Here is a 16,650-nt window from a genome sequence, read left to right as displayed (position 1 = left end):
GGTGGGGAGAGGGATCCGGACTCCCTGGCCTTTTAAAAATCTGGACATTTCTATTGTTCTATTGTCATCTGAGTCCACTGGGGGTGAGGCCCTGCTGGGCTGCTAGACAATGTCCACTCCCTGCCCAAGAAGCATCATCACCCCCAAAGCCAAGACTAGTGCTGTCCCTGAACCTTCCTTGTGTTTCTCTATAAAGAAGTGCACTCGTCTCTAACAGGTCCCACGCGGAGTCTGAGACCTAACACGGCTTGCCCATCAGATAGGACTTCTTACCTGCATCACCTGGCAGGCTCATTCCGGAGTGGACAGGAGAGATCTACAGGAGAGTTCTAAGCCCATCTGTGCTCCATCACTGAGACATCTTCATGTCATCAGAACAGCATTCTAAACATGCTAAAGTGAGCACATCTTTACCTAGACATACAGACACACACACATAGACTCACGATTTCCTACACTCCCCTGCAACAACAGCACACCAGATATCTTATAAACAATGTTGCAAATGAGCTTCAGTATTCTTTTTCTAAAAGGACGATTGGAAAGTTTCAAAATAACTCATTGGAATTTGCTACATGGCTTTTAATCCCTAACTCTGAACCCCAAAAGCCACATTTTTATTTCCGTAATGACAGTATTGTAGTTCCATAAATTCTGCCTTTCCCCTTTGGACTCTCTGAACTGTAGTTCCTGATCTGCCCCCTTCACCTGAATGGTGGGAGTAGCTGCAGCTGATGGAGTCCTCAGGTGTGGGGTAAGCTAAACAAGAGCAGACTTCTTGGGAGGCAGGCTTCACTGAGAAGCTCGTTTAATTGTGGAGGGGGAAACAAAGGCTATTTAAACCTTTGAGGATGAGTAGGGGAAAGGGGTGTGTACATCATTGGTCCAGGCCAGGGTGCTGGGCATGCCTCATTTGCACAAGAAGGAATTCCAGATACTGCTGGACATGACCTTATAAGGGGAAAGGTAATTATCCTGGCCACCTGACCTCCTGTGATAGGGCAAAGGTCAGGGCACATGTCTATGTGTGCCAGGACATGCAGGCCCAGGGCAATGGAGGGGTCAATCCTACTCCTGCTGACCTTAGGACAAGATTTTTGGGGTTTGGACATGCTTTGACCCCACTCTTGCTGCAGGCCTGTTCCCCACAGCCCCACAGCTCCCTGGCCGCACAGTGCACAACTGTCTTCATGAAGCCCATTCCCTCAGCACTAGAAGTGGTTACTATTAGCAAGATCAGACAGAGAGCCTGAGCCACAGGCCAAAGGCACAGATTGTGTGAGGGAGACCAAGCTGAAGCTGAGCAAAGTCACAGTAATGATGACAGAGCCATGGCATTCCTGTCAACAAGAACCAGCTTATGAGTGTCTGGCCGAGCCAGACCTCACCCTTCTGCCCACCCAGGGCGTGTCCCCAGCAGTGTGCACACATGCCACACCTGTGAAACTGGGCATGGCCCACAAGAGAGACCTTCCTTGGTCCTGTTCCTATGACCAATATTAGACATTTGACAGCTGTTCTGATTTTTGTTTGGTTTTGTTTTGGTTTGGTTTGGTTTGGTTTGGTTTGGTTTGGTTTGGTTTGGTTTGTTTTGTTTTGGTTTGGTTTGGTTTGGTTTGGTTTGGTTTGGTTTTTTTCGAGACAGGGTTTCTCTGTGTAGCCCTGGCTGTCCTGGAACTCACTCTGTAGACCAGGCTGGCCTCAAACTCAGAAATCCACCTGCCTCTGCCTCCCAAGTGCTGGGATTAAAGGCTTGCGCCACCACCGGCCCGGCTTAACAGCTGTTCGTTGATACAAATGTGCCTCTGATCTCCCCTCTCCCCATTTTTCTGTCTGCCACCTTCAGAGTGTGTGTGTGTGTGTGTGTGTGTGTGTGTGCGCGCGCGTGTGCGTGTGCGCACGCACAGGTCAGAGGGCAGCCTCCATGATGGTCTTTGCATCCCACCGTCCTTAAGGCCGTTTCTCCTTTGGCCCTGTGTGCACCAGGCTCGCTGGCCCATGAGCTTCTGAGGACTCTCCCGGCCCCGCCTCCCGTCAGCTTCAGAGCACAGGGACTGCAGGTTTGCTTCTGCGCCTGTGGGTTCTAAGGATCCAGACTCAGGCCCCACATTTGCATGGTGAGTGCTACACCCACCGGCCACAACCCCAACCTTGTCTTTAGTCCTTTGTCAGATTGGGAAAGTGTGCTGGTTAGCTTTTATCAATTTGACACAAAGTTGCCTGCGAAGAGGGAGTCTCAACTGAGGAATCGCCTCCAGCTGATTGCCCTTTGGGCATGTCTGTGGGGCATTTTCTTGATTAATGATTTATATGGGAGGGCCCAGTCCACAGTGAGTTAATGCGAGTTACAGTATTGCTCCTGGACTGGTGGTCCAGGTTGTACCAAAAAAAAAAAAAAAAAAAAGTTAGCTGAGCAATCCAGAGGGATCCAGAGGGATCCAGGGGGATCCAGGGGGATCCAGAAGGATCCAGCCAGTAAGCAGTGTTCTTCCATGGTCTCTGCTTCAGTTCCTGCCTCTAGGATCCTGCTTGAATTCCTGTCCTGACTTTCCTCTATGATGGATTGTAACCTGTAAGTCAAATAAACCCTGTCCTCCCAAGTTGCTTTTGGTTGTGGTGTTTATCACAGCAGCTGAAAGCACACTAGGGCTGAATAGAAATGGCCTCGTGCTTCTGACAATTTCTGTGGCATTCTGTAACTTTCCTACTTTCCAGAAGATGAAATGCCCCATGCGGTCAGTGCCTGAGGTTTTTGTTTCACTGGCTGGTGTCAGTGCCATCAGTAACTATGCGTTTCAGTTAAGCAGCACACGGGCAATTGATGACATTTGCTGGGACTGATATTTTAAGGGAAGATCCCTCCACTCACCCCCCTCCCCTGACTGCGATTATAAATAGCCAAAGCAGCCATGAAGAGCTCCCAAGTAGGACTCCCGGCTGTACCCCTGAGCATCATGAGGGCTCATCTCAGCAGACCTTAGCTCCCAGCCATGCAGAGCAGGTCAGAGCTCTGTTCAGAACAATGGCAAAGCCCTTGTCTGGAGTTTCTGCCTACGCTTTAATGCCGTGCTTCCCTTGGGACTCAGGGTCCCCGTGCGGCCATCAGAGCAGGGGGGTAATCATGTATCTATCCAGATGGCATAGGCACTTCTCTTTATATATTCCCTTCTCTAATGTGCATTAACAAAGCAGATGTGCCTTCCTTCCATGGAATCCCCAAGTCTGAAAGCCCTGGGAGGGAGAAACTCTGATGGCTACTAGATCCTTGGAGGGCAGGCAGCCATCGATGCGGCTGGGCAGACAGCAGCGTCAGCTCAGGGTTCCTCAGAGCTGAGCTGAGTCACAGTGGGGGGCCTGAAGTGGGGGGTCACCAGATGGGCTTCCCCATCGTACACAGGCAGGGGATGGGTCACTCTGCATCTATGAGAATTCTTCATACATGAAGGGTTAGTCTTCTACAAAACACTTGAAAAGTTAAAGCAATGCATAGCATAAAGGACCTTCATACAGGCTACCGAGAATTGTTGAGATGTGGTGACTGTAAAAAGGCCCTGGAGGGCTAATGCATGTGCAACCCAGGCAAAGCCTCCAAAGGAATGCTGTCTGCACACACGCCCCACCCACTCCCTCCAGCACAGGGACCCACAAGCCCCTGCCACAGTCCTCTCCAGTACTGTGTACGCTCCCCTGCACAGACCCGCACTGCGGCCATTAGCACGGCCCACTGATATCATGCCCATTTCTGCTGTTTGCTCCTCACTCTGAGTGGCCCTGGGGGACACTAACCATGGTCCGGTGGCTCTCTGCTTGACCCTTTGGCTTGGCATTTGTGCAAAAAGTGAGAGCTCAAAAATGTTCTAGGTGGGTGGAGAGGTGAAGGCGCGAGGGCAGGAACGAAGAAGATGTTGCATTGCTTCAAGGTCTGGGTCAAACACACGTGGAACTCTGAACATGAGCTTTGCAGTGAGAAGAAGGAGAGTCCAGGGGACATGAGCGGACTGAAGCTGAGGCTCAGAGTTCTGAACCATTGGAATCATGCACAGCAGACTGTGCCTCCTCTGGGTTTCAGGCTTAATGGTACATGCGTATCTGTAACACCACTTCGCGTCATTTCTGCAGTGATGTCCGTGAGCTGCCACAGACGGGATAGCAAAAACAGAACAGCAATTTAAAGTGGGCCCTCATTGTGTCCCAGTGGCTTACACAAGGACAGAGTGACTTATATCTGTCCCCATGTCAACAGCTCCAAGGCTGCTAGGATGAGCGGCAAGGACCCAGGAGGACAAGGCTAACCTCTACCTGTCTATGACTAGACACTGCAATGGCTTCTATTTGGAAGCCATGATGGATAGTGCTTGGCCAGATGCTCAGAGCGTCAAAGTGCTTCCCACCAGTCCAGATGATCTGAGTGTGACCTCTGTAGTCCACACGGGGAAGGAGGGGATCCAGCTCCTGAAAGTCATCTCTGACTTTTCAGAGACATGCACACACACATGTGAACACACATACATACACAGACACACACTCAGTCACACATGTATACACATGTGCACTTACATGCACAGGTATACACACATGCACACACACGGACGCACATGTGCACTTGCACGCATATACACACACACTCTCACATCCAAAATAACTAAATTGGTTTTAAAAATAAGAACCATAAAGGACACATTTAACAAATGATTCCAAGCATCCTTGAAAAATATCCCAGAAGTTTTCTTTTCCCATCTTTGAATTGTGGGAACATCTTTCAGCACAGAACCTTTTATGAATAAAACTGCTGTGTACAGCCGGCCTCATAATTCACAAGCTTGATAATCACTTTTCCATTTTTTTTAAAAACAAAACCAATCAATAATTGCACTGGCTGGTTCAAGTTTGTTTTTTTTTAAAGAATGTTTAACCCAACTGGAAATAGCCTCAGACAAATGCCCAATTTGATAAAATAATTTCCACCACCCCGCTTAGTTCAGACCCCAAAGTCAATAAAATCAGACAGCAAGGTAAGCTTCTGAGAGAGGGAGACAATCAACTCTGCACGCAAGGGCGGGAAAACGAGTTGACATTTCCCGAGGTGCGGCCAGCTAGGTCCTTTACCTTGGTCGAAGGGCTTGTTGGGATTCCAGTTTCTGAAATAGTCATCCTAGGGGAGAAAAACACAAAGGTCAGGGGTCAGATGTCTCGCACTGAACTGCGTAAAAAAGGACTTGTCCCTGGTTTCCAACACACAAAGAAAAATCCTCACCACTTACAGATCTCCCCCCACCAGGAGCACTAAAATGCAATGAAACATATCAATTTACTTCTCCTGTTCACACCTTTCAGATTGAATATCCTAAACACCAGGAGCTACAAAAACACTTCAGCCTGATACAGAAACAGCTCTGCTCGTCTTGGTTTGACATATAAACCCAGACATCTCCTAAGTGTGAGGTGTGTTTGCTATCAATTATACTGTAGGCGATGCCTGGCTACTCTCACTTATGATTAAGGCCCTGGGTTTGTAACAGCTGATAATTTAACTGTCAGCATTTCCTTTACAAGGAGACATATATCTTGTGGTGTGCATTTCCAGTTTCCAGACACCTATGGAGTCTAAAACCAGAGGGCCGTGCAAATGCTAAAGGGACCCTGAGTGTGTATTTAGCTTAATGTCTTTTGCTATGGGGAAAGTGGGTGTATGTTTAGTTTAATGTCTTTTGTTTTAGGAAAGGAGGGAGGTGGAAAGCAAAGGATTTCCTGCTCCCTGCACAGCTGAGGAGTTCCTGCCTGGAGTCTGCATCAAGCTTGTGCCAAGGTGGGCACTTCATTACTTTGAAACTACAAGAAACTAGTTCTTCAGGGTTCTGTTAATTCTTCTTACTTCCAATAGCCCTGTCCCTTCCAAACAACCACTTTTGGCCCCACCCTCCCCTGCATACCCATGCTTTCAGGCTGACGAGATAACACTGTTCCACAGGACCCCACCCCACACCACACCACTTGTAGGACATTGGGCCCTTTTCAGCTGATAGCCAGTTTGTGAGGGATGTGGTTTTGGCCAGGTACTCCAACACAGACACTTTCAAAAGGCTGTCGGAAATGATTTCACTTCTGGAGAAGTTAATTTACACCAAAATATACCATTGGATTAAATTATTGTCCGTACTGTCCCCAGGCTACATTTCATCTCCCACACAATCTCCTGAGGTTTCAGGAGCCTCCTCCTCATTCAATTACCTGACTATATTAGATCCTTGTTGAGGTCGCCCAAGCCCACAAAGAGACTTTAGGAAACTAGAGTTAAACGAGGACATACTGCTTCATGGCCAGTGGTTCCATTTGGCAGAGTGCAAGCAAACACAAGCAGCCTCCCTCGAGCCCTGAGACTCCATACCTCCCTATTTCTAACTCTAAGGAACTGATGCACCCTGCTCCAGCTTGAAGTATATGGTGCAACTGTCCCATTCCTCTGACTTGCCTTGAGATCTGTCTCAAGAGTCACCATTAAGAAAGTCTAGAATACTCTACTTGCAACAACCGCCCCCTCCCCAAACACACACAATTTACTGTCTCAAATACAATCCAAATTTGGGGGTTATGCTGTCTTAGCACCAATCGCCAGTGCTAATGGTTTTAAGGTAAAGTATGGACATCAGATATTTGGCACTGAAAATTTCTGTCTGACAGTTAATGTCCTCTTAGCCTTAGACAAGCCTTTTACAGAAAAGTCTATGGTTCACAAGGGTAAGGCAAGAGATTACCCAAAAGCGACTGGCTTTTGCCAATAGAGGAAAAAGATAACAAACAATTCAGGCTGCCAAACAATGAACTCTTCTTGTGCAAGGAAGATGGTGTTAAGTCCTAGGATTTTGTGGAGGATCTGCAGAAATATTTTAACTTGAACATGCTGTCCTGGTTCATAGATGCTCTGGAAACCAAAGATGTATGTCCAACAGGGAAGGGCCAGAGCCTAGGACGAGTTGCTTTACTTTAATCTCACACGTTACATTCTCTTTGATGTCCTAGACTGAGTTGAACAGGTCCCAAGAACAGACTACCCCCTAATGATTTTAGCACACTGGAGAACCTGGATGGAATCTGAGCCATTCTTCAGGACCTTGTCCTTTTGCAGGTTAACTCTAATTGCTATTTTTACATTTTTTCTTCTGGGAAGAAAGCACACTCTTAAATATAAGGTCGCTAAAAGCTGGTATCTGCCTTAGAATTTTTAAAACCCTCTGCAACTATAATAACACTACCTAATTACTGCAAATGTGAAAGAGAACCTTGGATGGAAACTCATTATGGAAAAGTAAGTCCTTCACATACCTCCTGGACCAGGAAGGCCGAGTGGGATGGCAAATTACACCCTGCATCTGGAGAATCAACCACAACACAGGCCAAGGCGCTCAGCGCTCCTGAGGCTTTGTGCATTATGGTTTTGACTCTAGCTGGTGGAAAGGCCTGCACCGGAAGCCAAGATCATGAACTGTGAAACTCCATGCAACAAAGCTCATTTGGGAAATGGGCAGTGGGCAGCAGGGTGGCAGATGATGTGTCAGAGCATAGGGCATCACTAGTCTAACATGGACAAGTGCCTCAAAAGCCCACACAGGCTCAGCTGCTTCCATTAATTTCCTCTAGGAGACATTTTGATGAGGTAGCACCAGCAAGGTGCAGAGAGCCAGAGATGAAAACTGCCGTTTACAGACTTCACCTGGGAGTCTGCTCATCATCCTCAGGTTCCACCCACCTAACCTCTGGGACCCTCCAGAGACAGCCCTCTAGACTCCCAAACTGTCAGGCCACCAATAGTGGGGCTGGTGTCTTCTCTAGGGACCAAGACCCAGTTTGCACAAGCCAGGTCTTCATTTCCTGTCTAAATGAAAACACAGGTCTTGCTGTTGACGGCCCGCAGGGCACCTACACTCTGATGCTGCACTGTGTGACAGCGTAGTCCTGCTACTAGGAACTGAGTGGCCACATACAATGCCAGCAGAGACCTGAACTCTAAGAGCCTTCACCTCTGACCATTTTTCTAACCCCAAGAAAATTGATGCCTGTTCAAACTCACATGAAGATGAAGGCCACTGAATAAACAGAAGCTTGGCAGGCTAGTCTGTCTGAACTGGCCTCTTGACTAGAAATGCGGTCATCTAATGATGGGGTTCTTTGAAAAGACTTGCAAGGGCCAAGGAATGGCCACCTTTAAGACAAGCCTAACTAGAAAAGTAAACATCTAAATACAATCATTTATTAGAATCAATAATACCCATGAATGTGTTCCCCAGACAGAGAGACGTGGGTGGCAGCCTTGCTCTCACCTCTCCTGCAGGGTCTAAGGGCGTCAGGCTTCTCCTGGACAGACAGCACACAGGCTGCTCTGGAGTGCAGCCAATTCATAGGAAGAAAGGCAAATTCTACTTTACTGTACTATCCCATAAGTGGTACCTCCCCAACCCCAGTCAGTTAAGACTCTCCAAGAACCCATCCATCTTAAGAGAGCCTCAAGCGTGAGTGTCCTGACTGATGACTGAACCTGAATAGTCGGTCGAGAGGGATCGGTTGTTGTACGTCTGAGATGAAGCTCACAGCAAATGATGAAACAGAGACTGGGTGGAGCTATTGCACCATGCGTGCTATGGTATCAACAGGACAAATATCTGTGTCTCCATTCATTCATTAGCTGAATTTCCCCAGGAATACAGCCCTTGTGTTATAAAATGAATAGCTGCTACAAAGGAATTAACAGTTTTCACTTGTATTGGAAGGACTCTTTTCTGATCAGTACCCGTGAAAGGAAAATTTGTATGTGTGTGCATATATGCATACACACATTACACATGCACATACACATAGGCACACATAGATACACATGAGTATAAACACAGTACACACATATAAACCCATACACACACAATTGTACACATACACAATACGCACAAATGTATATCAAGTTATCTGTAAATGCATGCACATGTGTATTTTTATATCACATGGTGCATGTTATAAATTATATTGATAATCTGTGTATATCCACAAGTGAATACATTAATGTCCATGATGATACACCTTGATACAGTTAGTTCTCCATACCCAAAGGTGCCATGCCTCTAGATTCAATCAAGTATCAAAAGTCTTGTGCTGAACACAGTCAATTTTCTTATAATTTTTCCCCAGACCATGTGGTCTAATAATCATCTACATAGCATATACACTATATTAATTATTATGTGTGACCCAGGGGTGACATAAAGAGGAGGACATGAGCAGGTTCTATACAAACACTATGGAATTTACTTCAGGGATGTTAATATTCCAGACTTTGATTTCTCAGGGTCCTGAAGCCAGTCATTCACGGTGACTACCAAGTGCATTGTATTCTACTACATGTCTTCTAAGAAAAGCTTGAAGTCTGCCTAACAAGAAATGAGGGCAGAACACCTGCACAGTCTATGTGACCAAGACCCCTCACCGTGAATGGACCTGTCCAATGGCATAATCGAACATGGCTGCTCTTCCCTTGTGTCACGGCCCAAAATGGCTGACACAGCTTAGCCTGAATCTCCCCGGGCGCTTCCTACTTCTGCTGCCAGGTCTGTGAAAGCCAACTGAGGAAAAGCCAGGGGCAGAGGCAAGCAAACGGCAAGCAGGAAACTCAAGCACCATGGCTGCTGAATGGGAAGATGAGGGCGTAATTTATCGCACACAACAGCTTCAGATGCCATGGATCAAAGCCGCTGTGCGCACATGAAACAGATCATTTCTCCCTCATACATATTTTAGCTAAACTGTTTGAACCCTGCAGATCCATCTGAAGATTACCTGAGACAATACAAATTACCAGCCTGGAAAATAAAAGAGGGCTTCATTTGCTCTGACCAGGGGTGAACAAGAAAGCCATGAGCAGAGAAGCAAGCTAGAGAGAAGGGGGAAAGAATCCGATGGGGTCTTGTGTGGGGCCACCGTCAATCAACAGAGAGAAGTATGTCTCTCTGCTGTACAGAAGCAGCATGTCTGTGCAGTAGCTTCCCAGAGGGAGGCTGACTCTGCCAAGCACAAACCCATGAGAAGACCCATAGAGGCCTGGAGGCAAACTTCCCAAAGGCAATTCAACACAAAGGAGCGAGCTTACTCCCCCTTCATTCTGTTTGACTGGCTCCAGAGGAGTGGAAGGGGTGGGTTATTGGGTGGGAGGGTGGGGGGTTCCCTAAAATGGCTCACAGGAGTTCCACACCAGGCTTCTACACGTACATCTGGCGTGGACTAGGATACCTTTCTGTGATTTTTAACTTGTGTGCAATGGAAAAGCTTGCTGATCGACCCACTATCTGGTACAAAGCAGTTCGTCTGTTAGGAAAGGGACATAGCCTCCCACGCATCGACCTCATCCCTGAGCTATGTCCCTTCATAACTCTAAACCAGAAATAAGCTATTTGTCGGTGCATTCCCTGCCTAGCCTGCCTCACCCATCACCTGGGAATAGCTCCAGAGGCAACGCTGAACAAAATGGTCAACTGACCACCCAGTCCAGGTTGAGCAGTGAATTGGACCATCTTAAACATCACTCATTAGGACTCTAGTTGACCAGGGATGGTAGCTGCGTGCTGTAGTGCATTTCAAGGTGTGCATATGATCCCATCCTCCCTACACACCACACACACCACACACACACACACACACACACACACACACACACATATACCTGAGCCTAGGTGACTTTCGAACAGGGATAGTCTTACCGGCGTATTTCCTGAGGTGTCTGTTACTCAGCAGCCCATGATAAGTTCTTGCTGAATTGTTTCAAATCTAAGAGAGCAAATCTAGCTTGAGGAGTGTTGCAGCCCCTGAGAAATCCCCATAACTATTGCTGGTGTGTAAGCACAGGTGGGGGGTGTTTGTACACACGCTCTAAATCGCTTTCACCCTGAATAGAGCTATTCTTTGATAAATTGGTCTGACATTTGGTGTAAAGTCCTGCAGGCTTTAGACAGAATGATTTAGAAAATAACAATGCAGGTTTCTCAGCTCTTTCAATAAATAACCCACCAGTAAAATACAGATAATAACCGACAATCATACTTGTGGAGTCACTAATGAGAAGAGATAACGCAGTCAATGGGCTGCTTATATACATTTGATAAATTACATCCCTCACATATACCCTCGAGGAACAAACGTGTATATTCCTGGTTGGCTGAATGTAAAGCAAATATTTATCATGGAGATTAAAGATCTGAGATACAATTCACATTTTATCTGGCAACTATTTTGATTGATACTATGTCTACGTATGTTTGAAAAGGCAAAACCTACCTCAACTTCCTGAGAACGAAAGCATAATGAATGGGGAAAAAAATAAAAGAATCATATCAACAACAAGAAGGAATATACACATTTTTTTATAAATGCATCAGAATTGCAAAACATTATAAAGGTCATAGCCAGTTATTTTAAGCCACCTACCGTCATTCCTTTGCTAAGGTCTGTCACCCACAGAGCCTATGGGAAGGGACTTAGGTAAGAGGGTAATGACTGGGGGAGGAGGTATCTCAGTTACCTGCACATTCTGCAGGAGATCTAGCAAAACTCTCATGATACCCAGACATTCGGACACTAGTCCCATATACGGAAATGTCAATGACTCATTGCGTGCAACATCAGCCCAATCAATAACAACCCCAAGACAACATCAAAGCCCAAGACGAATAGAGCTTCTGTATTTCTGCAAAGGCATTCTTTGCCCTGAAGCTGCAGAATAGACAGAGGGGACCTCAACCATAGGGCAGTCATGGATCTACGGTCTTGAGAATGTATGAGATGAGCAGGACTGGTCTTCCTCCCCAACCCCACCCTGCCACCCTGCTATCCTGACAATTAGAGTGGTAACTGCCTCAGTGAGCTCTGTTAAGTCATCCAGGCAGTGCTCACCCCAATAGAAAAGGGGAGTCTGTGGTTCCTTCCCCAAACTGTGCTCTGCATCCAATCTTGGAGTCTTCTGATAACAGGAAAGCTGAAAGGATTCTTCGTGCATGCTCATATGGAACCAAGACCCAAACCACCCAAACCCTGTCCTCATCAGCAAAGCAGCCAGTGTGTCCGAGCTAACCAGCAGCAGTCTCCGTTAATATCCACAGAGATGATAAAATCAGTCCCATGGACCAGATGACAGCAGGGGTGAGGGCAGGCTTTCAGGCAGGCATGGGTTTGAATTTCTACCCCAGCGCTTAACAGTTGAGTGGCCTTGCTTAACACACTAGGCTTCTCTGAGTCTGTTTCCTGAGACATAAAACAAGATCACTGGTACCTACCTCACAGGGAGTTCTTAGAGCCTTACAGCGATCCAATCCCTGACATGGCTGACATCCAGAACTAACAAGTGACAGACACTTGCTCTCAGCCCACTTCCAGAGCTCAATGTCAGCAGGATGCCCCAGGAACACAGAGGTGATCAATAGGCTCAGTGGAAATGGGATGCTTCAAGTTTCTATGATGTGATTTCTGTACATTTGAGTTTTACCAATGTGACACGAGAGAAGAGAGCCCAATTGTAACAGAAAATAATTACAAAATATCTTCAAGTAGTCACTGGCATGAAGATATAATAATAATAATTTGGCATGACTTGGAAACTTGAGTTGGATGTTTGCTTCTGAAGACGACACACTCCACTCTAAGGTTCAGTGACCCTCATCTAGAGAAGAGAGCCTGCCTAGCAGAAGGTGACAATACTATGACACTGGACTGCTTTCTGTTGTAAAGTACATAAATGCTAAGGTAACAACATTTCAACTATGAGTAACTGTATACTAACAAAGACACTGAGCTTCAGTGGGCAAGACTTTTATGTAATCAGTGATTTGTGTTAAGAGAACAGGTGAACAGACCCTGAAAGTGTCCATGCTGCTAGTACACCCAACGTCCTTCCCCAGAGGGATCACATGACAAATTATGTCCCCCATCTTTCTTATAGTGCCCCCCAACTCCGACTATCAGGCCTCTGTGAACATGTCTCCATTTAAGAACAAGACACCGTGCACTGCAGAGATGGCTTAGTACCTAGGAGCACCTGCTGCTTGCAGAGGACTCAGGTTTGGATCCCAGCTCCTACAGGCAGCTCATAGTCTGTAACTCTAGTTCCAGGAAAATCCAGTGCCCTCTTCTGGCCTCTGCTAACATACATGCAATATGCACACACATTCACGTATGAAATAAAAGTAATTTTTAAAAAAGATATGAACAAAAGGGAACTAGCTGGAAGTCATCACATCATTTCTCCTCCTTGCTAGTCCTCTCTGGGTTACATTAATTTCAGGAGAAACTGTACTTCACTAAGTACTGGGTGAGCCACAGGACTCTCTAAGCACTGGTCCCTATCCTCCCCTGGGAGACTGAGTAGGCGGGGCCTGGAGTGCAGTGTCCATCATGATGGCATCCAGCATGGGATATTTAAAGAGCACCCTAGGGTTTCTCTGTGTGGTCCTGGCTGTCCTGGAACTCACTCTGTAGACCAGGCTGGCCTCTGCCTCCCAAGTGCTGGGATTAAAGGCGTGCACCACCACCGCCCAGCACCCTAGGGGATTCTAATGTTTAGTCCTCTGTGGTGTAAAGACAGTAAGCCATACACTCACTCACTCAGTGACAAATGACCAAGGGACAATCAGACCCACTATAGACAGAACACTAGAGGTCCTCTGCTCCAGCTCCTAGGGCCTCCCACCCTCAGCTCGGCCCCTGAGGGTGTACACTCTCATCTGGGTATACAGACCCTCGGACCTCTCATGTCCTCAGGCAAGAGCGCCGGCTGCAGCTCAGGGGGTTCCATGGTAGAGTGTTGGCCCTTCGTGCATGAGGCCATGGGTTAAATCCCAAATACTGAGAGGAAAATATTCTCTGGCTTCACGACCTTAGCTCAGCATTAACAAGCAAGCCCTCCTCCTTACTTTCTTACACGGTTCCCTCTACTGTATCAACTCTCCACATCAATAGAGCCACTCCCTGTGGGCGATGTCACAATGAGAACCTGGAGGTCAAGGTGTGTGTACTAGGGTGCCTTGAGTAGCATTCTTACCTCACTGCTAGTACCCCCAAATCATCCCAGGATTACACAGACTTTACAACCTGTGGTACATTGAAATCTGGTATGTGTGAACTGAGATACAGCCTCCATATGTTTATCACTTGATCTTTACTTGTTAGTACCATCTGAGGAGAGTATGGACGCTGTAAGAAATTCAGCCTGGTAGGAAGAAGTATGTCACTGGGGCAGCGGGGGGAAGGGGAGCTTTACTGACTGGTTCTGTGCCAACTTGACACAAGCTGGGATTATCACAGAGAAATGAGCTTCAGGTGAGGAAATACCTCCATGAGATCCAACTGTAAGGCATTTTCTCAATTAGTGATCAAGGGGAAGGGCCCCTTGTGGGTGGGGCCATCCCTGGGCTGGTAGTCCTGGGATCTATAAGAGAGCAGACTGAGCAAGCCAGGGGAAGCAAACCAGTAAGCAACATCCCTCCATGGCCTCTGCTGATGTATGGAACCTGCTTGAGTTCCAGTCTTGACCTCCTTTGGTGATGAACAGCAGTGTGGAAGTATAAGCTGAATAAACCCTTTCCTCCCCAACTTGATTCTTGGTCATGATGTTTGTGCAGGAATAGAAACCCTGACTAAGACAGGAACTTTGAGGGTTTATAGCCCGGCCTCACTTCCTGCCTCCTGTTTCATCTATCATATGTCTCTTTGTCTGTCTGTCTGTCTGTCTATCATCTGTGTATCATCGTTCATCTGCCTATATCATTTATCTTTCTATTGAGTATTATCATCTTTTTATATATATATTATCATGTCTATTATCTAGCATCTGTCTAGTTTTATCTATATAGTATCTTTCTGTCAGATGTCTATCTTTCTACATCTATCATCTATAGCTTACTATATCTGTCTATTAGCTAGCATCTATCTATATCTACCATTTAACATATATTATCATTTATATCAATCTATCATCTATCATCTATCATTTATCTATCAACTGTCTATTATCTATCAATTATCTATTATCTATCATCTATCTACCTATCATCTATCAGCTGTCTATCATCTATTAGCTGTCTATCATCTATCTGTCTATCAACTATGATCTATCAATCATCTATTAGCTGTCTATCATCTATTTATCAACCATCTATTTATCTATTAGCTATCATCTATCATCTACTATCCATCATTTATCTATGAACTGTCTTATATATCAATCATCTATTATCTATCATCTATCTACCTATCATCTATCTATTAACTGTCTATCATCTATCATCTATCAACTGTCTATGATCTATCAATCATCTATTAGCTGTCTATCATCTATCTATCATCTATCTATCATCTGTCTGTCATCTATCTGCCTATCATCTGTCTATCTACCTACCATCTCTACCCTCATCTCCATCACCTCTCCTTGTGTATGGATGAAATGAAATGCTGTCATCCACCTTCCTACTCCCCACCTTGACAGATTCTCTCCTTCTGGAACCATAAGTCAAAATAAATAAATACTTTCTTCCTTGAATTGTTTTGGTCATGGCTGTATTTATCATGGCAACAGAGAATTCTAACGAGCAGTATGGAGGAAGGCTATTATTATTTAGGTCACATAGCTAGTGAGAAGGAGAGATGTGATTTGAACTCAGTGTTCACTTGACTTAAATATCATGTCCTCACCACAACACAGCCTCCTTCAGTGGCACCATGTAAGGAGACGGTTAGGAAGGACTGTGAACACTGGAGACACGTGAGAGGGGCATGGGCGTGCCTGCTCTTGCTTCGTGCAGATTGGAAGGGATGGGAGACAAGCACATGTACCAGAGGCTTCCCACCCAGTAAAGCAGGAAAATAGAAATATAAGCTTCACTGGATCTTCGAGGGACTAGATAACAACACAACTTATTAATCTGGCCCCGGGAAGGGGGACAACAAGCCACCGCTTCCCGAGCAACACCTACCCAAGTTTAGCCTCCCTGGGCATACGGATGGCCTCTGGGACCAAGAACAGGAGCTCCAAGAGTCAGCAAGGGTAAAGTACATGGAAATGTCCTGCACCTGTGAGCCCTGCACCGCCACTGGCACCCGCCTGCCATCAGCCTTCCCAGCAGCCCCGCTCGAAATGGTTCACGCAGCACAAACTTCAAAATGCTGACCAAGAGCTGTGACACAAGTCTGGAAACGTCTAGCCGCAGATTCGCTGACCTGCCCACCTGATTCCAGCTCATTCCATCATCGCCCCCTCTGGCCTCGGTTGGCCCTGCCGCTTCCACAGGTGGGCTAAGCATTGTAGTGATAAAGACTCCCTTCACTGTATCCCTAAACTGTCCTCCTCCCTATAAGCTACTCTGGCAGTGACACTGTGTCCTGAGGCCCTGCCTCTGGAGCACTGACTTAGCCGAGTCAACAAAGACCCTAATAGATCCATCGAAGCCTTTTGTCCACTCCAAGCTGTGTCAAAGCCAGGAATTGTGAGTTCTCCTGTGAAACTGTAATATCTGCAGTGACACTCTCTCCATCTGGGGTGACCAGACGAAGCAAGCCTGCCAAAAATGGCCTCACATTCCTGAACCAAATTTTGCCTCCACAACTCCAACGAGTTCCCATGAAGGAGAATAC

The 16,650-nt window shown here is 46.4% G+C and overlaps 1 protein-coding gene across 2 annotated transcripts in view; it reads right to left on the bottom strand.

Moving 5' to 3' along the window:
• Spock1 (SPARC (osteonectin), cwcv and kazal like domains proteoglycan 1) overlaps positions 1–16,650 on the bottom strand; it is a 503,404-nt gene that overhangs the window by 281,847 nt on the left and 204,907 nt on the right. For both annotated transcript variants that reach the window (XM_052157287.1, XM_052157286.1), the window contains exon 3: positions 5,107–5,152. In XM_052157287.1, the coding sequence (XP_052013247.1) occupies positions 5,107–5,152 (46 nt within the window). The remainder of the gene's footprint in view (positions 1–5,106; positions 5,153–16,650) is intronic.

The sequence above is a fragment of the Apodemus sylvaticus genome, chromosome 14, assembly GCF_947179515.1.
Source record: "Apodemus sylvaticus chromosome 14, mApoSyl1.1, whole genome shotgun sequence".
Lineage (NCBI taxonomy): Eukaryota > Metazoa > Chordata > Mammalia > Rodentia > Muridae > Apodemus > Apodemus sylvaticus.
The sequence above is the reverse complement of the archived record's forward strand: the minus strand, read 5'-3'. Positions and strand labels throughout refer to the sequence as shown.